The following is a 22,815-nucleotide window of genomic DNA, read 5'->3' on the forward strand; positions in this document are numbered from 1 at the left end:
CATCACATATGCACGTGCGGTCCAAGCAATAGGTAATTCACGCGCTTTAAGCTACGAAAGCTGTGTTACAAGACTTGATTGTTTTTTTGCGATTTTCGCTCTGCCAAATTGCAAACAAAGGTTTCAGTTGTTGTATGTTACTGGTTCTAAACCTTCTTATGCCCGTTATTCCCATGAGAGGAACATTATGTGTAAAGCAGTGGTGGCCAAACTACGGCCCGCGGGCCGCATCCGGCCCCCAGTCCTGTTTTATCCGGCCCGCCAAACACTTTGCCTGTTTTTTTTTTACTCCAGACTTTAAAAGGCTTCTTCAAAATTGTGAACAGTTGCATTTATCTCATTGATATATAAACCTTTTATTTAATACAAGTGTAAACAAGATGGTGTTATTTATTGTTATTCTACTACAATAATATATATTTTAATAAAGATGGCAACCAGTTACGACAAATTTTACGTAAATCACTTTTAATCCGGCCCTTCAGTGGCAAGACAGTTGCAAATTTGGCCCTCTGGTAAAAAAGTTTGGCCACCCCTGGTGTAAAGGCATCGAGAAAATACATGTTAAGCTGCAGACAGTGCGCACTATTTCGGCCGTCAGGGGTATAGAGCTACCAACGTGAGAACTGACAGTAGCCAGGTTTGCTGGGTGGCGCAACGGAGCATAGGCGTTTATGGTGACAATAATTGCTAAGTCAGCAATCGACAATTATTGTTCCACAAACGCATATGCTCTGTTGTGCCACCCAGCGAAAATTCCCAAACCTGACTACTGTCAGTTCTTACGTTAGTAGTTCTACCGCCGTAAGGGACCACATTAGCTCATACGGTCGATCTTTTGTCACCAGCTGCACTGATGAACCTTATAGGTCGAAACAGTGTGTACTATCTGGTTCTTAACCTTTTCATGACCATTAATTCGTTGTGAATTTCGTTGTTTTCTTCCTTTACTGGGAAGCTTTGACACCGCAGTATAGGATGACGTCACGAAACAGAAAAATACAAACGATCTTTCTGGGGTAATAGGTAACCCCAGGTTAAGAATCGTCGGTTTCGTTTTTGGCGTTGCGTGATAACATTTATAATTGCTTCGCAACTAAATGTAACTTCGACTACATACTGTGCAAAGTTTTTTGCACAAACGGTCCGTACTGGCAACGTTGCATTTATTTGCAAGTGAAGTCCACAAACGCTTAAGGCAATCGACAAGACTATCGTCACGCATTGACATTTTGTGTTCATGTTGCATAAATACACTTTTTTGCAGAAATTCACGCAGGCAGTTAGAGTATCAAAGCAGCAGTCTTGTATAGTAGACATAATGCAATGTAGACAGCGTTCGGTAAAGGCATAGTTTAAAACCATAGCTATAAGTGCCTTGATAAACAAAAGTTGTTTAGAAAACCGAATTTTAGGAGATATGATTTTTCTTTTTAGATGTGCCTCTAGAACAACTTGATTGCTGTCACGGCTAAAAGCCAGCTGATGTATTGCTTGTTCTTGTTCTCGCTTTTGTGTTTTTCATGTAAGTTATTTGCACAAACGTTGGCGTTTGTTATTAACTGTGCTGTTAAACATTTTTTAAAGTTTTAAGTTTTGTTGTCCTATATTTTACCTATTTTGCATTATCGGCTTGCCACTGGTTGTGGTTGGAAATTAATTTCGTATTTTTAATGCATCGTTTTTGTTTTGTTGTGCAGTTGTACTTGGTCAAGATTCAATCGAATGCCCACGTGTCAGTTCAAAATTGGAAGAAGGCAGAAGATGTAGGAAACCGTGCAAAACAACCGCCGACTGCAGAGGCCCGAAAAAACGATGTTTGTGCGATGATTTTTGCGGAAAGTCATGTTTCAACCCAAGTAAGTCACTTTAAACCGCATCACAATAGACAAACGACAGACAGTGTTTCGACCTATGGGGTCTCATAACTGGAGCTGCTGACGGAAGATTGGCTGCATGAACTAGAGTAGCTGTCCAACGGCATTCCAGTTTGTTGGAAGCAACAAGCTAAAAGGCCATGCCTAACCAACCTGTTCGATGCCATAACTAAGCATAAACTACAGAAGAACTGGTCCATGATGGTAACTGTTAGGGAACCAAAGTAATGCCGTCACTAATGATGCAGTGTCGCTAAATAGCCAACACGACCTAAGCATTGTCACCAGCTGCACTGATGAGACTTTTTGAAGTCGAAATAGTGAGCACTGCCTGCAGCTTACTCATCAAGTATTGGTTCCATGGTTTTATACAATATTGACAAACTTTTGTGGAAAAACTAAAATCTTGTGATTTAATTAAACATATCAATCATGATTCTTTCGGAGGTGCGGTCAAATAAACCACAACATTTGATTTGCTCAGACGCAACGTGTGTTGATCTCGTCGCCCCCGAATTTGGTCGCATCACTGGAGACGCGCGAACTTACGGCAAAGTGGTGACGTATTCTTGTTTCGAGGGATACCTTCTGAACGGAACCAATAGAAGAACGTGTCGATCCGACAAACTGTGGAGTGGAAAGACCCCGACGTGTTACGGTGAGAAATTCAAACAAAATTTATTTTGTCATTAAAAGCACTCATATGTTTTATAAACATCGATGGTGTTTTATGTCTGCTGCAATAACTAAACAAGTCTGTGGCCGTGGTTACCCAAACCGCATTGAGATTACAAGGTTGTGGGATCCAATCCTGTCTCGGTCGCTTGTGTTTCCTTGAGCAAGAAACTTCAGTGGTTTTAACGTTAAACCCAGTGATTCCCGATGGGCTGAACTAAACAAAGGAATTTTAGATAGTAATGTAGCCTTCCGATTTGGCACTTTACCGGATCCTATGCGAGGAACGTGTTCATTCACCAAGCCAAATAACCTCAACTCAACCTCGATGTACAGACAAACCGCTAATTTACGAATAAAATTATTGACTGGTCTGGTCTGGCCCCGTAGGACCGCGTGACATACCGGTCCATTAACCGTAAAAACAAGTTTTATTTTTCTTTGAAGCTGGTTGTTCCGCTCCAACTTCCAGGGGATTGGCTGATCCAGACCAGTACAAGTCCGAATACAAACCTGGAGATGCTGTAACCTACAAATGTCGTTATGGTAAGTCTGGATAGGCAAAAATCGAAGAGCAAATAGGCTACAGTAAACCTAGGTTAAACTGGCTCGGTTAATCCGGATCTTGGCCTAAAAACCTAAGGTACAAATGATTTTTCATGTGCTAAGGCTTTAACTAGTCAACATCGGTTAATCTGGATCTTAAACTAAATCCTAAATTTTGTTTCGGTCCAAACGGGCCCGGATTAACTGAGGTTATGAGTCTTTGCATCCTGTTAACCGTAGGTCAGTGCTTGTCAACCTTTTTTGAAACGGTACACCCTTTTAACGTTTACACAAAATTTGTACACCCCAGTAAAAAATTTATTCAACCCTGTAACACTCTGAATCTGTGGTCCTAACAGGAATGATGATGAGCGCAATAACAACAAGCCATAATCCATAATTCACTTTCTACATCTGAAAGAACCACCATTAACAACGATTATCAAGTGAAATATTAAATTATGATGTCACAAATAGAGTTTTGTAACTTAAAATCTATGAACACTTGAGATGCATGTTGTGCCATGTATCGTACATTCCAGTCAGACTGTTCTAATACTGAAACCTGCCTATTGTGATACCTGGTCATAGGTATGTTATGTTTTGTATCTGGTACACCCCAGTACACCCCATCAAAGTGGTACACCCTTTAAAAATTATGGTACAACCTGGGGTGTACCATACACCCGGTTGAAAAGCACTGCCTTAGGTCATCACGTCGTCGGAACCGCGGTGGTCACGTGTCGAAGGGGCGGGTCGTGGGCGTCGGCTGGTGATGGATTTGAATGCAGAAGAGTAAATTGTGGAGTTCCACCTCAACTAAACAACGGATACTTTGAGGCAAATGATGGACAGGATTTCGGGGCTAAAGCTTATTACTTCTGCAATAAAGGTATTTAGTACACAGTATACAAGAGTTTTTTTGTAAAAGTTGTAAACACCATGTTTTAATGTAAGTATGTTAGTTTATTTTTCTTTGAGACCAAAGGTTTGTCATTGAGATATGGTAGTTTAAGGGTATTTTTTCTGATCATTGCGATTTAAAGTAAGTTCCTGGTGATGTTTTGTGAAGGTTTTGTTTTCATTGGAAGCCAAAATCATCTGACTTGTGCCGTCCAAGGACAATGGACCGGGAATTTCCCTAGGTGTAAAAGTAAGTAGCAAATTTTTTATGCTACAGACTGGTTTGTTATTTTTACCTTTTCATAAAACAATAAATGTTGAAATTAGATGTAAAAATTGAAGTATGGCTGAATGAACAAATGTTAATGTAGTTAGTGGGTAATATGGTCTTTTTGGCGTTGTATGTTGAGACACCTTTAAAATGTTAGGTAGCAAATTTGTCAAAAAATTGGTTTTAAAGATTTCCTAATCCCAATTACTGTCATGTACTTAATGTATCTGGGCATTGGTATTATTCTGCACATTTTATAAGAGTAACTGTGTGCAAAAAATCTGTGCCAAAAATCCTTAAGGGTTTGAGACTTTGGGTGTGTTTTGCCTTCAATGATCAAACAGAGAGTAATGTGAAACATGCGAAGGAAGATGTTTGCATGAAAACATTAATTAGTGTGTGCTAGTTAGCATAATGAAGTGATATTTTGCAACACGATTAATCAGTTGTGTCTTTTTTGTCTTTTTTTTTTTTTTTGAGTAGCTATGCCAGGTTAAATGTTCAGCACTGCTGTAAATGTTTTGTAGATTGAATTCTGAAAGTGTTTTCTCCTTAGACAATGTTAACAGGTCAACTTGCAACTTAGGTTCAGGAAAAACTTGAATATGTAACAAACGAACTAAAAAATTGACAAACTAGAACACATTTTCAAGTTTAACTAACAACTGCATTTTCCCCAGTAAAGTCATGTCTTGTTCCATCTGCTCCATTACATGGTTCAATTTCACCAGCCAAACAACCACTTAATGTTGGTTTAAGTATCAGATATTCTTGCAACAATGGTTATTTATTATCTGGTGCAACAGTTGCAACTTGTTTATCGACAACAAGATTGTCAAAACCTTCACCAACTTGTCTTTGTAAGTTTCAGTATCAGGTTTTATCTTGTAACATGACAATGTGAAACAAATACCAAGCATCATTCGTTTCTGATGAAGTCTTGTACGTCTTGTATGGGATGTTGAAACATCGATTATTTGTAATAAAACTGCTGGAGAGTAATAAAACTCATTAATGCAATATGCCCGGCAATAGCTTTTAATTAAAGAAATATTGATGCAATTATTACTAACTTTTATGTATTATTTTTGGTGTGCCTGTGAAAGCCACAATTATACTTTCATCATTTTCCATACTAATATATTGGCTTGTTTGTTTGTCATCACAATCTTTACAACCATGAATTGTGTATCATATTCTTATTTTTTCAAACATTTACCTTGTGTACACCGGCTATAGAAATAATATATTTTCACATTTAATGTTTAATTTACTTCTATTTAGTTGTACGATGCCCTGCACCAGAATCTCCAGATCTTGGTTCTGTTGACAGCAGCCAATCAGATTTCACATACAACACTCAAATCACCTACAACTGCCAACAAGGCTACAAGATTAGCGGGAATTCCAAAGCGAGGTGCAACGAGAATGCGACATGGGGGGAAGTGCCAACCTGCGTAGGTAAAAAAACAAACAAATGTGAATTAATCGACCTGACATAATTACAAGTGGAGTTCACCCAAAGCAATAAGCTGATACAACAATAAGTAAGCTGCAGACATTGTACACTAATTTAGTCAGTGAATTTTGTTTATCTTCCTATGGTTTGTAGGGGGAACCTCTGGGGCTATTGAAATTGTATTTTTTTGACTGGTATTCAGAAGCTAAAGTGGAATTTAAAAAAAATGTGCAAAATTGGCAATGGTTAAATTGTTTGTTTTTTTAACTGCACAGAGCATCGCTATTTTAATTTTGTTTTCCAGTCAACAAAGATTGCAACTTTGAAGATTTCAACCAACCACTTTGTGGGTTTGTGAGTCCTAATTCATACTGGGTGCGGACATCCTCGGACAATGTTGCTACTGGAGCAATAGGTTACGTAGCAAGAGTGACTTTTCCTGCATCTTCTGCTTCCGCGAATGCTGTATTGGAATCCCCATTGTTGTCGTCACGGCAACAACACTGCCTCAAGTTCAGATATTTGGTGAAAGCTTCGAGCAGAACAGAAGATTTTCAAGTGAAACATAAACGAGGGTAAATTAATTGTTTTTTTTTTCAACTGTCATTTTAACAAATAAAACAATAAAAATGGTAAGACACTTGTGTCATTATTAAGGTTGGTATTTTAGACAAAAGCGGATTGTTTTTTAAATAAAATGCTTTATTAACTGCAGGATGCTGACCAAAAAAATTTATGTTTTACTTTAATGCCTCTAGTTACACAAAATAGTGAATGGTATAATGCATTACAAACATATGATTTGGTTGAAATTAAATTTACTTTTTAGATATATATAGTGATGTTTTTATCTGACCCTTTGATACCTATAATTTAAGGTTATTTAAGGACAGCAAAATAAACATTGGTCATCAAGTCATGTTTTCTGTTATTTGCCACTTTGTATGAGAACAGACTTTTTTAGCTTTTTGTTTTTGCAGGACATTAATTTGGAAACTTCCCCGTACTCCAACTGGCATCCCAAAAATATGGCTTAGTACAGACATTGTCATACATGTCAGTGCCTCGTCACCCGCCATACAATTTGTGGCATCAAGGTCTGCTGAAGTTGATCTGGATGACATTGAAGTTGCACCAGAAAATGAATGTGGTAAGCTGTTGCTTTCAGATGATTCGGGTTCAATGCAAAAAACAGAATTGTCTGAAGCATTCTTTCCTAATTTTATCAATTTTGAAGTTTATGTTAGAAGTAATCAAAATTATGATAATATTTTACCAAATTTTTTTTCATCAAAAGTCATGTATTTTGTTTTAAAACTCCAGATTTATTTAGGCAACCCTTAATTGTTCACATAACAAAAAAAATATTAAATGAACTATTGCTGTTTTGAAAATGTAAATTTTAATTTTTTATCAATACTAAAACAGTTTACTTGACCAATCTAAACAAAAAAATGTTTTATTTTAAATTTTTTTGAAAACCTTTTAACTCTGTATTAACAACAAGTTTAAACCAAAATTGTTTTCAGTTGATGATTGTGCAATTAATCCGTGCCAAAACCAAGGAACTTGTTTGAATCTTATCGGAGGATTCAGGTGCATTTGTCCTCAGCGATATTATGGGAGACGCTGTGAAGCATGTGAGTTAGACTAAGTTAGTTTGTTCAGTACTTAATTTATGTACATAAGGGAGTGCAACATGCAACAATTTTTCACAAAGAATTAGTTTATTTGTTAAACTGTTTTCTGTCGGGTTGGCTGCTTTTTCTGCTTTTATGTAAACTTGTTTGGTCTTAGCTGCTGAAATATATTAAAAAAACTTAATATTTTACAAACCAACAAAAAAATTAACAAACTTGAAGACATTTTCAAGTTTAACTAACAACTGCATTTTCCTCAGTAAAGTCATGTCTTGTGCCATCTGCTCCATTACATGGTTCAGTTTCAACAGCCAAGCAGCGAATCAATGTTGGTTTAAGTATCAGATATTCTTGCAACCATGGTTATTTATTATCTGGTGCAACAGTTGCAACTTGTTTATGGACAACAAGATGGTCAAAACCTTCACCAACTTGCATTGGTAAGTTTAAAAATCGGGTTTTATCCAGTAACATGACAATGTGGAACAAATACCAAGTAATGCTCTTTCCTGATAAAGACTTCTGGTATGGGACGTCGAAACATTAATTGTTTGTAATAAAACTGTTGGACGATCAATGCCTGTTTATACATTAGGGCTTGTAGCAATCGCTTTTTATTAAAGATACATTGATGCAAATATTACTAACTTTTACTATGTGTTATTTTTGGTGTGTTAAAGCTAATGAAAGCGAATTGAATTGTACTTTGTAATGTTTAGTTGGCATTTACCAAATAACTTGAAGATAAATTTTTTTTCTGAAGAAGTTTGTTGTTTTTTAACCAGAAAATTATACATTACCACCACGTCCAAATTTGATTTTACCGCTGTTTGTTTTTTCCTAGTAACTTGTCCAAAACCAGTGCAAAGATCAAACCTCTTTGTGAGTCCAGTTAAAACAAACTATGTGAAAGGGAACAGAGTGAGATACTCGTGCAGACAGGGATTCAGAGTGGTTGGATCAACACAGGCTACATGTCAGGCCAATGGGAAATGGTCAGCTTCACAACCCACTTGCAAGAGCAGTTAGTTTGTTTTCTTTATGTTAGAAGTAATCAAAATTATGATAATATTTTACCAAATTTTTTTTCATCAAAAGTCATGTATTTTGTTTTAAAACCTCAGATTTGTTTAGGCAACCTTCAATTGTTCACATAAGGAAAAAGTATATTAAACACTTGATGTTCTGAAAATGTAAATTGTAATTTTTTGTCAACATTAAAAACAGTTTGTGCGATCAATCTAAACAAAAAAAATTGTTTTATTTTAACTATTTTCAAAAAGCTTTCTGTAATAACAACAAGTTTAAACCAAAATTGTTTTCAGTTGATGATTGTGCAATTAATCCGTGCCAAAACCAAGGAACTTGTTTGAATCTTATCGGAGGATTCAGGTGCATTTGTCCTCAGCGATATTATGGGAGACGCTGTGAAGCATGTGAGTTAGACTAAGTTAATGTGTTTAGTATTTATTTTAGGTACATAAGGGAGCGCAACATGCTACAATTTTTCACAAAGAATTAGTTTATTTGTGAGACTGTTTTTTTCAGGTCAACTACTTTTTCTGCTTTGTTGAAAACTTTTTTGTTCGTAGTTGCGAAAACGTAGAAAAAATTAAATATTGATGTAACAAACCAACAAAAAATTGATGAATTAGAACACATTTTCAAGTTTAACTGACAACTGCATTTTTCCACAGTAAAGTCATGTCTTGTGCCATCTGCTCCATTACATGGTTCAGTTTCACCAGCAAAAGAACGAATCAACATTGGTTTAAATATCAGATATTCTTGCAAGGATGGTTATTTATTATCTGGTGCAACAGTTGCAACTTGTTTATGGACAACAAGATGGTCAAAACCTTCACCAACTTGTAATGGTAAGTTCAGAAATTGTGTTTAAAAAACTGTAGAATTTATAATAATTTTAACTGGTAAGATTTGCATTCTAAACTGGGATCAGCCCTGAAGCATCTATGCAGACCATGGGCGCCGTCAGAAAATTTTGCAAGAGGGGGCAAATTTTGGCTGATACTTTACCGCACCAAGCATAAATTGTGTACTTCACAATTGAGTTGGCTGAAAGTTAAAGCATTGAGTGATGTCACAAATCCCCACGCTGCCAATTTAATTAGGTTTGCTGCTAAATATGTTAAATTGAGGTACACTGAAATTCCAAAGGGGGGTAGGGGGTGGGGGGGCAAGCCCCTCTTGCCCCTATGTTGCGGCGCCCATGATGCAGACCAGTGATCAACTGAATTTATGTGAATTGTAACTGATGAAGGATCGAACTTGCGATCCCCTACTACAAAGCTGACATGTGCAGCATAAAAGGCAAGCACTGGTGCTTCTAATTTGACTTTTGACGGGTTCACCACTGAGCCTGTGTAGCAAATCCCAGAGAAGGCTCCTGTCATGGGTTTAAATCCCACACCAGCTATATTTTTTGGCCTGTGCCATATGTGGTAATGCTTGGTGACTGGCTGATTTAGTATAATGCCTTCAATAGGCATGGTGCACTATTATTCAACTGATAACATAGCAATGGCGTTCAAATTTGTTTTTTCAGCTTATTCAGCTTTTTTGTTCCATTTAAAATAGGTTAATTTGTATTTATTTTAATGTAAATACTTGTCATATACAAGTTTTTTTAATGATATAGTTTGATCTACACCAAATCGTTTTTGCAGTACATGATATTACTAGAAGTAAAACTTTGTTTTTGTACTACTACATTTATTTCAGTGACTTGTCCTAAGCCAGTTCAAACGACTTATCTTGAATGGCAGCCAGTCAAAACAAACTATGCAAAAGGAGACACATTGAGATATTCGTGCAGCGCTGATGCAGTACTTATGTGGCGAACACAATCAACATGTCAGGCCAATGGAAAATGGTCATCTCTACAGCCCATTTGCCAAAGTAAAAGGCGGTTTGTTTGTAGCAATAAATTTAAAATACTTGCAAGTGAAAGAAATGTCTTCTGCCTTGATTTAGCTGCCCAGAAACATTCCATGTACAATTAGGTTAAATAGTGAAAATAGGGGAATAATGGAATAATGCCTTTGGTTCAAACTGTCTGATTGTGATTTTGCTGACAAATAAACTTGTGTGCTTACAATCTGCTCTTTTGTATATTATAAATGTTGACCAAAATTGATAACCAAGTAATATGTTAATTGCAATTGTGTTGTAAATGGTTTATTGTCATGGAAGCCGAACTCAAACTCAAAACTGTAATTTGCCTGAGTGCATTCTCAGTAAGTTGTTTACAACAAAATACAACCATGCCATAGAGTCTATGGCACAGACCATGTTGACATTTTAATGGTAAAATGTCACATGTCCAATTTTGTGTCAAACTCGAGCTCAAAACTGTCTCTTGTCTTAGTGAATTTTCAGTAAGTTGTTCATAACTGAGCAGAACTATGGACTAAAACAAAGTTTTGAATTAATGTTATTGTTGGACCAAGCAAATAAACAATTTTTGATCCAGGTGCGACAACAACAACTCCAACTCAACCAACAGGTCCTTGTCCAAGTGGATTCAAACATTCCTCACCATTGTGTTACAAGATTTTAAACCAAGGATCCAGTTACAATGCAGCATTGGCCACTTGCAGGCAGTCAGGAGCCACACTTCCAGTCATAATGTCTTCTGGCATGCAGCAGAAAATAATGGAGATTTTAGGATCAGCTACAACACATTATTTCTGGCTTGGTTTGGACAGAAGCAGCAATGTTATGAAGTGGGGTGACGGAAAAAACTATGATTCTAGTGGTTTTAATGAATTTAAATGGACTTCTTTTCAAAACGCCAATTGCTATTATATGTCACGACGATCCGGTAACTGGTATCATGGGTATACAAACTCATGCCAACCTAACAAAGGGACACTGTGTATTAAACTAGAAGCCGATATCAGTGGAGGTCGAACGCAAACTCAAAACTGTAATTTGCCTGAGTGCATTCGCAGTAAGTTGTTCATAACAAAACACAACTATACCATGTTGACGTTTTAATGATTAAATGTAATATGCCCAATTTTGTAGATTACAATGGAAAGATTTATACTTTGCACCACAACACCAAGGTAAATTTTGAAACTGCTCGAAGCAGATGTCAAAGCAATGGTGGCGACCTTGCCATGTTGAAAACTCAACAAATCCAGGCCGCGGTGGCGACAGAAGTCCAAAAACTTCACTTATCGGTAGCAAGTCCAGGCTTGGACAATCAGTTCTTTATTGGGCTAACAAGAAAAGATCTTCCAAATTGGCAGTGGCTTGACGGTTCACCAGTCCCAACAAACTCAAATAATAATGGGTTTGCAAATTGGTCTCCAGGGGAACCAAATAACAATGGCCTGAGTGGTGAGGAATGTGGAACAATGGTTGCGAAACACCAGGAATGGAATGACCTTTCTTGCAGCTACTTATTTTATTATATATGTGAAAAACCAGGTCCTGTATAACATATGTAATGTTTGCTTGTTTGTTTCATTTTTCTCCTCGGTGGGTGGACAATGCCCGAATGCATTATGCTCACAATGGGTCCGCTTTGAGCTGCCTGTTTTATTGCAAGCTCAGTGATCAGTTTTTCTTTGATTTTTTTGACTTAGGCAGTTGGTGACTTCAATTTAGTTCAACCCATCGGATACCACTGGGTTGAAGCAATGCTGCTTAAGTTTCTTGCTCAGTGAAACAGGTTTAGAACCTGTGGCCTTGTGAATACAAGGCGGTTGCCCTAACCGCTCGGCCAACATTAAGTTAAACGAAGTTAAAAAAATAAAGTTAAAACTAAAAAAAGTTTTCTAGAATGTTATTTGATTGGATTCCAATTTAGATAATAACAAATAAAAATTCTAGGATTACATTTTCTGCCTTTCTTAAATACCTGCTTTGGTAAATGGATATTTTATCCTCAACAGATCCATGCTTTGTTAAACCTTGTCAGAACAATGGAATATGTGAAGTAAATGGGACAGATTTTAAATGTAGATGTCATACTGGGTATCAAGGAAAGCGCTGCCAAACGGGTAAGCGGATTAACACAACATCAATGTGCTGAAAGTGGGTTTATAAGGTTCAATGCTATTCCTTTTTAAAGGTAAATAGTATCCAAAACAATTTCACCTGTTGGTGGCAATTGTGATGCCCAACAGGTATGTTTGTGGTTTTAATTTGTTGGGTTGTAGTTAAGTGGTTTTTGAATTATGGTGGTTTCTTTTGCAAGCATTTTTTTATTGTACATTACCAAATTCATATCTGCTCCCAATAGTAACAGTGTACTAAAGTCAGTCCAACATTGTTCAATGGTTTACTTCACAATGTACTAATATCTCATTAAAGCAGTGGTCTCAAACATACGGCCCTCCAAGGGTTTTCGTGCGGCCAACGAAAAAAGTTTTAAATTTTCCGTGTTTAACTCAGCTGGATTACGCTGTTAGCCACCGATTACAGAAATAATCATTGTTAGTAATAGCTAGAAATAACTGCAACGTATTAATAGTAAGATGAAAATGGTTCATCCTGCTAAGAATCAGCAATACCATATGTTGCATCAGTTTTTCTAATTGTTTCGTCACTGTATGGCATTGCCAACCTCACCCTCTTTTTGCCAACCTCACCCTCTAATGTGAGTCCCCATCAAATAACGCTTATATATAATAACGGTGTAGCTGCAGCGCGTCTTCCATCCCTCCACCAATTGTACCCTCATCTTTGTCGCGCTTTTTAACGTCTGAACGTTGCGCAGCTATTTCCGGCCTGGTGAATATTTTAGCGCAACTGTGCTGCTACGATTTTGCCCGGCGAAATAAACTCAACTCAACATTGCACAACATTTAAGGCACATAATATTTTTGTTTATGTTACAAAAGTTCCAACAGTGCGGCCCTGAACTGACTTAAAAACATTAGTTTGGCCCGCCGATAAGTTTGAGTTTAAGACCACTGCATTAAAGTTTGTGCAATTTGAAACTTTTTGCAGAGGAACTTTGTTTGCCGCGAGAGCTCCAATTATCTGAGATTGAAAGTCCAGCAGATGCTGCAAATAAAACAAAGTTCCGGATTAATGATGTTGTTGTCCATCAGCTTTTGTATGCTGACGGAACTTTAAGGAACAGAATTCAATCTACTTGCACAAGTAATGGCTGGACAGTAATACAACTTGGTAAGTTTAAAGTTTTCATTATTGTTATGGTTCACAGTAACATGTGGTTATGCATTTTTTATGGGACAACTGTTGTTTTTGTCTGTACTTTTTTATGTGCAATTTTTTTATAATTTTATTTCTTTAGCTGGGTTTTGTTTACCACGCACTCTTACATCGACACGAATTGTTAGTCCTGCTAATGCTGGTGGAAGAGCAAAGTTTTTTATGAATGAAGAAGTAATATACGAGTTGCTGTTCAATGATGGAACTGTGAGGTCAAAAATTAAATCAACATGTTCTCTGAACGGTTGGATTACTACATCTATTGGTATGTTGCACATTTTTACATGCATGACTTCACATTAACAACTTTTCAGGCCTTTTCCAGTTTTTAACGTAATGACATAAAGAGTGAATTTTGTAACTTTAATTTGAATGAAACATCAAAATAAATTACAGTTAAGCTGTAACTTTGCTGGCAAAATAAATTAGGCTGTATCAATGAAAGTGTTAACATTTTTTTCTTTGTATTCAGGACCATGTGATAGCTCTCCATGTGAAAACAAAGGTAAATGTGTTAACAATGGTTTGGAATACTCATGTGAATGCACACCAGGGTTTGATGGAAAGAATTGTGAAAATGGTTAGTAATAGAAATGTTTGTTTAACCAGCAAAAAAGTATGTTTACATGATTTTTTTCAACAAATATAAACCTAAACATTTTCCTATAAGCATTACTAACATCTGAAGTAATACTTCTAAGCATTAATTTTTTTTGGCAAACGTCCGAAAAACTAAAAAGGATTTTTTTCCTTTTTAACTTTTGTGTTTTACACCTGTGAAAAAGATTTCAGAAATGCACAAATATATACTTTTGTGCGTTTAATGCAAAACAGTTGATTTTCCAGTCCTGTTGCCTGATAAAAATACATGATTTTTTGCTTTTTAAGATAAAGTTAAGATAACATAAGTTACCAGGCCTATTGAAGTTATAAAGGCATTTATAATGAGTAAACAAAGTTGAAATTATCCAGTGTACATTTTGGTCACTGGATGTTGTTTACTTTAGTGGTGAATCCCTGTGACAGCAGACCTTGCTCTGACGAAGGTGTTTGTGAAGTGAGAGGAGGAACTTATCACTGTGTGTGTAACGAAGGGTTCACTGGTAAAATCTGCGACTCCAGAATCAGTTAAGTGTATTTTTTTATCTTGTGGCCTAATGTGGATTATGGTAAAAATAAATTGAAGCAAAAAACAACAGCAACAACTAAATTTGCGTTTTTACTCTTGGACATATTCAGTGTAAAACTATTCAACATTTGATTTGTTGTATGGTGACCACTGGATAGATTGTTTGTTTGTTTGTTTTATTTTTTTCTTCCGTGGGTTGTCAACCACTGATTGCTCACAAAGATTTGTTCCATATCAAGCTGTCTGCTCTTATTGCAAGTTTATTAAATCATTTTTAATTTGATTTTTTTGACTTGTTGGTGCCTTCAATTCAATTCAACCAATGTTCTTGGGCACAAGTGACTGGGCAGCATCATAGCCCACAACCTTGTGAACACAAACAGCTGCACTAACCATTCATCCAACTTGGGTTAAAAACGGAAAAAAAAAGAATCACATGTTTTTGTCTACAGAGTGGAGTAGTTGGTCTGAATGGTCACAGTGCTCAGCAACATGTGGTTCAAATTCCCAACATTCCAGAACGAGAAATTGCATTGGAGGTGAAGTTGGATCTGTTGGTTGTCAAGGCAACAGCAGACAGAGCAAGTTGTGCGGGCCAGCAATTTGCCCAGGTGAAATGGTGTTTATTCTTTTTTCTTAACGGACATGTTTGTTTGGATTTTTATGCACAAGACATGCTCTTGTTGTTGATTTTTTGTCCTTGTTGGGCTGGCAACACCTAAATGTGTTATGCTCACAATGATTCCACCGCCACGCTGTCTGTTTTTTTAGAAGTCCGTTGATCATTTTTTATTTTTTTATTTATTTTTCAACTTAGGCAGTTGGTGATTTCAATTTAGTTCAACCCATCGGGAACCACTGGGTTGGAGCAACGTCACTTAAGTTTCTTGCTCAGGGAAACAAAAACTACCGAGATAGGATTAGAACCTCTGACCTTGTGATCACAAGACGGTTGCGCTAACCACTTGGCCAACTTGGCACACTTGTTACTCAGAACAATAGTAATTGCCCAAAACTTTATCGTTTTATTGTTTAAACCACTAGTTCTCAAACTGTGCATCGCGACGCCTGGTGCGTCGTTTAAATTTTTCAAAGGCGTCGCAGAATAGTTCCGTTTCGCGCCTTTTGTTATTGTATCAATAAACACAACTTTCATAATAAGTTTCTTCATTAACTTTTTTTGCTGGTGCGTTGCAAGTCCAGAAAACTTTTTCAGAGGCATCACATCAAAAAAAGTTTGAGAACCACGGGTAATTCTCTCTTAAATTGTCTGCTTTTTTATTCAAGCAAATAATTTTTTTTTGCATTTTTTTACCCTTGTTGTGCCGATACCCGAACCTAATTTATTTTATCGTTTCTAATTTTTTTTGTTTTTTTTTCTTAGATTTTACTTGACTCTTGTTATTTTGAAAAACTTCAAAACCTTAGAATTATTTCACAGCATGGAGACAATGGACAGCTTGGTCTAAATGCTCAGTAACTTGTGGAGCTGGTGGGAGTAGAAGCAGAACAAGAACTTGTAGCGTTGATGATAGTTGTGAGGGAGATGCAGTAGAAAACAGCGCATGCTATCCGAAACCTTGCATTTTGGGTAATGTTGTAAAATATTCTTGACTTTTTGCTGAAAGTTGTTTGTTAAGATTAACAATAGTCATTTTCTTTCATCTTGGTTGAACCAATTATATGTTTTAGTGTAAATGAGTTTTCATCCAACTTTGAGCTTAAACATGGTTTGTTAATATTTAGTTAAGAGAGACGCATGTTACTCGGATCCTTGCAGAAATGGTGGTTCTTGTATTGTCAGTGGAAGTGAATATGAATGCAATTGTTTGGATGGTTATGTTGGAAAGAACTGCGAAAATGGTGAGATTATTGCAATAATGGTGAGATTAATTTTTAAAGACGGAGCAGCTAATATTGACAAAATTTGGAAGTCATATTTAGTTTTCAGAAACTGTTGAATAAAATGAATAAGTGTTTTGTTAACTTGTGTAGACATGGCTTGTCCTGCTCGGAAGTTGGCTTCTTCTGTTCTTGAGAGTCCTCGGGAAGCAGAAAACAAAACTCGTTTTCTGATCAACGAAGAGGTGATTTATCAGTTGCTTTTCTCAGATGGAAGTATTCGAAATCGGATCAAACTTACTTGCACACCGGGTGGTTGGGAAACAGTGAGACTGGAAGTTGGTGAGCATAAATAACATTTTTGAAACTAAACTTTTGCTTCATAAAATGGGTACGAAAAGTTTTAATTGTACCACATTGGCCTTCTTTAGTTGCAGACCTTTTGAAGACACCAATGACCCCAAAACTTGGAGTGATATTTGTACATTTAAATTTGTACAAACTTTATACATATTTCAACATATTTGCATAAAAGTTGCTGTGAGAAAAAGGACATTGGTTTAATGCATTTTATATAACAATGACCTTTTGCAGGAGAATGTCAGAGTGATCCATGTCTGAATGGTGGAGTATGCCACAGTACTTCCTCTGGGTATGCATGTTCTTGCAAGAGCAACTATTATGGACAAGATTGTGAAATTAGTAAGTCCAAATATTTTGTGATTGAATCAGGCAAAATATTTATACAGTAACCATTATGTGAATAGATTCTACTTGTACTGGTGACCAGTTAACATTTGGTTACACTGGTTTGTTCCTATTGAGCAACTCAAACACAAATGAATGTGTTATAAAAAACACATTTCGAAGTAAACATTAGAACTGACAGGCTTCAACAGAACCAATAAGATCAAACAATCACTTACAAAGAAATCACTTAATATTGGTGTTTGGCTCTTACGAAACTTTCATTGTAATCAAGTGTGCTTGTCACTGTGAATATTCACCAACAAATATAACATTTCAGTTTTTGACCACTGCCTAAGTTCTCCATGTAAAAACAACGGATTGTGCGAAACTGTGCGAAATACTTTCCAATGCACATGTGAAATTGGATATACTGGGAGGAGATGTGAAATTGAATCAAGAACAGGCAATAGTATAATGTGTTTGTTTGTTATTTTGTGACATTTATTAGTGTTTTAAAACTTTGCCTGTACATTTTGTTTAACCATTGTCGCCAAATATTGTATTCCACTTTAACCCTTGGTATTTGTTTCAAAACAGTTTAAAACAATGTCTTTTAGGTTTTTAAAATTCCATCAATCAACAAACAGGACACTTTAATTCATCTTGGTTGTACCAAAAATATGTTTTGGTGTAAATGAATGTTTTCCAACCAACTTTGAACTAACAATAATAAAAAGTTTTTATTATCGTTCAGTTAATACAGACCCTTGTTACTCGGATCCTTGCAGAAACGGTGGTTCTTGTGTCATCAGTGGAAGTGAATATGAATGCAATTGTTTGGATGGTTATGTTGGAAAAAACTGTGAAAACGGTAAGTTCATTCATACCAAAGGTAGAACAACTAAAATTGTCAAAAATGTGTATTATTTCAGAAATTGTTGATTAATAGAATTGTGTTTTAATTGGAGTAGTAGAAGGCCTTGTCATGTGTGAATGCTTGGGGGGGTAGGCTTTGATTGTGTAATGAGTGTGACATAATCTCAGGTTTGCATGAGTACTTCAGGTCTGTGTCCAGTGATAAAAATATAATTGTTTCCTGGTTTGTAAAAAAATATTAAACTTGTGTAGACACAGCTTGTCCTGCTTGGAAGTTGGCATCTTCTGTTCTTGAGAGTCCACTGGAAGCGGAAAACAAAACTCGTTTTCTGATCAATGAAGAGGTGATTTATCAGTTGCTTTTCTCCGATGGAAGTATTCGAAATCGAATCAAACTTACTTGCACACTGGGTGGCTGGGAAACAGTGAGACTGGAAGTTGGTGAGTAAGTTTGGCACTTTTCTGTTCATTAAGTCTGCAACCTACAGAAGAATTTAGACTGATATGTATGCACATTATTGACAAATAAGATTGACCACAAAATTTGACACTTTTTTATGAAAGCCATTTGAAGAAAAACTATTGAATTGGTTTATTGCTATCCAACAAACATATTTTGCAGGAGGATGTCAAAGAAATCCATGTCTGAATGGTGGAGTATGTCAAAGCACTTCCTCTGGGTACAGATGTTCTTGCAAGCAAAACTATTATGGAGAAAATTGTCAGTTTAGTAAGTCTAAACTTTTTGTGGTGTAAAACACCTAACAAAAAAATTTCATTTCAAAAACCCAACTCCAACAAAAACTGTGCTGGGATTTTTATTATCTGTTTGTATATATTTTTTGGTTTATGAACTAAGACTACAATATGTAATACACATACATGTTTTTTTTTGTAACAGAGGTAGCCCAATGCAAGGACATGTCTGCTCCAGCCAATGGTGCTCTTTTAAAAACTGTAAACTATCCTAATGTGAGTTCTTCTGTTATATTCTCATGCGATGAGGGATTTAGACTTGTTGGACCTGCAATAAGTATTTGCCGAGAAAACTTAAAATGGAGACCAGCACAGTCACCAACATGCAAAGGTACCAAGAGTTGTATACAGTGCTGCTAATTGTTTGAAAGAACACAAAGCAAATCAATATGCCAAGTAATTAGTAACCCAAAAACCTAGACCAAACAAAATCAACTGGTAAACACAATGTTTGTACAGAATGTATATTTTATCTAAGGTTTTCGGCTCTTTATGTAGGTTTATACACTTTCAGTTTTTTGATATTGTTGTTAGTATATGCAAATGGACATTTCATTGAAGAATATTTCACATCAGTGCAGCTGGGGACAGGATATAGGCCGTATTGGCTAGTGTAGCCATTTTAAGAAGCCAAGCTAAAACTATCGTTGCCACTGAAATGCTCAATTTGATCACCAAAAAGACTTAACCAACAAAAACCCCAACAAAAAGGCAATGTTTTTTTATTATTCAGTTAAGAGAGACCCTTGCTCCACGGATCCTTGCAGAAATGGAGGCTCTTGCGTTGTCAGTGGAAGTGAATATGAATGCAATTGTTTGGATGGTTATGTTGGAAAAAACTGTGAAAATGGTGAGGTTATTTACATTAAATACAGAACAAATGAAAACATATTCACCTTCAACAACACTGGCAAGAACGTTGTATATCTGTTTAGGAAATCTTAACTAAAAAATAACCTGTGTATGTCGGCAATTTTTTGGTATTTTTTGAAACTTAAGTGGGCGCCAACAGATTGAATTGCTTCGAACGTTTTTGGCTAGATTAATTATTTTGTGTAGACACGGCTTGCCCTGCTTGGAAGATGGAATCTTCTGTTCTTGAGAGTCCTTTGGAAGCAGAAAACAAAACTCGTTTTCTGATCAACGAAGAGGTGATTTATCAGTTGCTTTTCTCGGATGGAAGTATTCGCAATCGAATGAAACTTACTTGCACACCGGGTGGCTGGGAAACAGTGAGACTGGAAGTTGGTGAGAGTAAAAAAGTTTTCATGTTTGTTAAGACTTTTGGTCTTTCTAAATGCCTTGAAGACACAAACTGGACTCATTTGTGTCCGTGTGATCTTTTACACACGTTTGTGTGTAAGTCTACATGAGAGTATTGAGTCAATGCATGATAAGCTGCAGACTGTGCACACTGTTTTGACCTACAATGGCTCATCAGTGCAGCTTGCAACAAGAGATCGACTGTATGAGCAAATGTTGTCCCGTATGGAACTCCAGTATGTTGGGAGCAACAAGTTGAAAAGCCATGCCTCACCAACATGTTTGACCACAACAGAGCATTAACGACACAACAACTGGTTTCCAATGCCAAAATAACTGTTTGGGAAACTAAGTGATTTCGGATCAGTGTGACAATATCAATATATGAGCATTGAGTCATAAATCATAAGCTGTAGAGACCAGCTGCTCTGATGAGACCTTATGAGGCGCAACAATGTGCACTGTCTACAGCTTATCTAGTGTGAAAGGCATTGTGGGAAAAACAATTAATTGGTTTGATGCAATTCAATAATGCATTTTGCAGGAGAATGCCAGAGTAATCCATGTCTAAATGGTGGAGTATGTCACAGCACTTCTTCTGGTTACAAATGTTTTTGCAAGGAATCCTATTATGGAGTTAATTGTCAGTTTAGTAAGTCTAAGCATTTTGTGGTGTACAAATATCATACAAAATAACTCTTAATCTGGATAAATTTTTACTAAATGTTGAGGTTATTTCACCAAGATTGTGAAAGGCAATGAACATACACATTTGTTTGACAGAATTAAACCGATGCAAGAGCATTGCTGCTCCAGAAAATGGTGCTTTTCTAAAAAGTAAATACTATCCAAGAGTGAATTCTTATGCAATATTTTCATGTGATGATGAATTTGAATTGGTTGGTTCCGCTGTAAGTGTTTGCCTGGAAAATTTGAAATGGAGTCCAGCAAAGTTACCAACATGTGGTACGGTATTAGGTTTTAACTACAAAACTTTGTAATCTACACAGATAAAAAGCTGAAGAAAAATCCAAATCTTTTTTGTCTGTTGTATCATTATGTTAAAATAGTGACCTTGTTTGTATTTTCTTAGTCATTGTCACTGAATATTTAAAAACAAATGTAACACTTCAGTTTTTGATCACTGCCTAAGTTTTCCATGTAGGAACAACGGATTGTGCCAAACCGTGCTTTTTACATTTCACTTCAACCCTTAGTATTTGAATCCAAACAATGCAAACGCCGATTTCTTAGGATTATTGTTTTTTTGTATAAATATCCAAACCTTTAATATTTAAGGGCATGCATATATTGTGAACAGAGGCAGCCTGTTGCAGGGACCCAGTTGCCAAAAAATCACCAAACATTACATTCTATTTTAACCCTTAGTGCTTGTTTCCAAACAGTTGCACTCCAAGAGCCTGAAAATGCTACACAATGTAAGGAATTGACTGCTCCGCAAAATGGTAGCATAGTAAGAAGTTATGATTATCCTAATGTGACGTCTGCTGTTACATTCTCATGTGATGAGGGATTTGAATTAGATGGGTTTGGACTATTAAATTGCAACAATAACTTGAAATGGGATCGGAACCCACCAGCATGTGAAGGTAATAAATGTTACTTTTAAAATCTTGTTGGAGAAAAGGCTTAACTGCAAATCGTAGGTGGAGCTTTGGGTCTTATCTAAACTCATTGTGACCCTTCAAATGTGCTAGTCACAAAGTTGTAAGTCAGTAAAACTGCTTCATTTAGCTTTCCGATCTAACTTGGTCTTTGTAGTCTGGGTTGGAATTGCTTACCACTCCGACTGTGTTTATCCCACGTTATTGGGCAAAGTTGTTACAACCGTTCGTTTCATTTTTGTTTATCCTCGGTGGTCTGATGGACTAACAATGAGTCCGTCGACGAGCTGCCTGCCTCGTTGGTGTATTTTAAATTATTTCTAACCCATCAAGAACCACTGGGTTGCCGCTTAAGTTTCTTGCCCAGGGAAGCAACTGGTCGGGACAGGTTTGGAACCCACAACCGTGTGAACCTTGTGATATTGCGTTAACCACTCGGCCATCTTGTCGCATTTTCAGTGAATGTTACATGGATTTTCAACTCTTTTATGTATTATTTCATCAGAGGAGATAGCTGGTTGCTACGCCTGGCAACTACACTCGAATATCACCATTAACGAAGCGTCACCAGAAGTAAAATATCCAATCGGGCAGCGGTTAAATGCTACCTGTGCCAATCCACCATCTATTCTCACAGTTGAATGTGTTGAAGGACCAAGATGGGAACCAAACCAATGCAAATGAGCAAAAAATTTTGGAGTAACGATTGAACGTGTTTTCAATTGTCATTAAACTGTTTGTTTAATTCCATGTAAAAATTTTGTGGACTATTATCATGGTTTAATGTACCTGGTGTTTGCTGGTGTGTTGTGTTTGACAGTAAAGAACACAGAGTTCGAGGAAATGTTTTACCGCTGCATAAGGTCTAGGATAGAGGACTGCAGGCTGTTTGGAAATATAAGATGCAACCAATTAAGAAATGAATAAGCAACAACAATAGAATCCTTTAAACCGCAGTTTTTCTTGCCCCTAAATATGTTCTTTGGAACATTAAAGTAATTAGAATTTGACTCAAAAACAAAAATTCACATCAAATAAATTGTGAAATCC

At 36.6% G+C, this 22,815-nt stretch overlaps 2 protein-coding genes across 2 annotated transcripts; both read left to right on the forward strand.

Moving 5' to 3' along the window:
* Positions 1-2,309: 2,309 nt before the first annotated feature.
* Positions 2,310-3,998, forward strand: LOC145205611 (protein lev-9-like). The gene is made up of 3 exons (XM_080078344.1): positions 2,310-2,535; positions 3,000-3,098; positions 3,808-3,998. The coding sequence occupies exons 1-3, from the start codon at positions 2,310-2,312 to the stop codon at positions 3,996-3,998; spliced, it is 516 nt and encodes a 171-aa protein (XP_079934470.1).
* Positions 3,999-4,137: 139 nt separating this feature from the next.
* LOC145204841 (uncharacterized) lies at positions 4,138-22,560 on the forward strand. The gene is made up of 33 exons (XM_080077438.1): positions 4,138-4,251; positions 5,557-5,733; positions 6,036-6,306; positions 6,712-6,881; positions 7,261-7,371; positions 7,632-7,811; positions 8,216-8,395; positions 8,697-8,807; positions 9,069-9,248; positions 10,114-10,290; positions 10,865-11,344; positions 11,422-11,829; positions 12,297-12,404; positions 13,357-13,539; positions 13,667-13,849; positions 14,057-14,164; positions 14,592-14,711; positions 15,166-15,324; positions 16,155-16,304; positions 16,460-16,576; positions 16,709-16,897; positions 17,150-17,257; positions 17,583-17,714; positions 18,000-18,116; positions 18,374-18,562; positions 18,744-18,851; positions 19,023-19,208; positions 19,611-19,727; positions 19,937-20,125; positions 20,685-20,792; positions 20,924-21,106; positions 21,547-21,750; positions 22,271-22,560. Exons 1-33 carry the CDS (start codon positions 4,158-4,160, stop codon positions 22,447-22,449), a joined length of 5,676 nt encoding a protein of 1,891 aa, XP_079933564.1. The 5' UTR covers positions 4,138-4,157; the 3' UTR covers positions 22,450-22,560.
* Positions 22,561-22,815: the final 255 nt, after the last annotated feature.

Source organism: Phallusia mammillata, chromosome 8, assembly GCF_965637545.1.
Source record: "Phallusia mammillata chromosome 8, kaPhaMamm4.hap1.1, whole genome shotgun sequence".
Taxonomy (NCBI): domain Eukaryota; kingdom Metazoa; phylum Chordata; class Ascidiacea; order Phlebobranchia; family Ascidiidae; genus Phallusia; species Phallusia mammillata.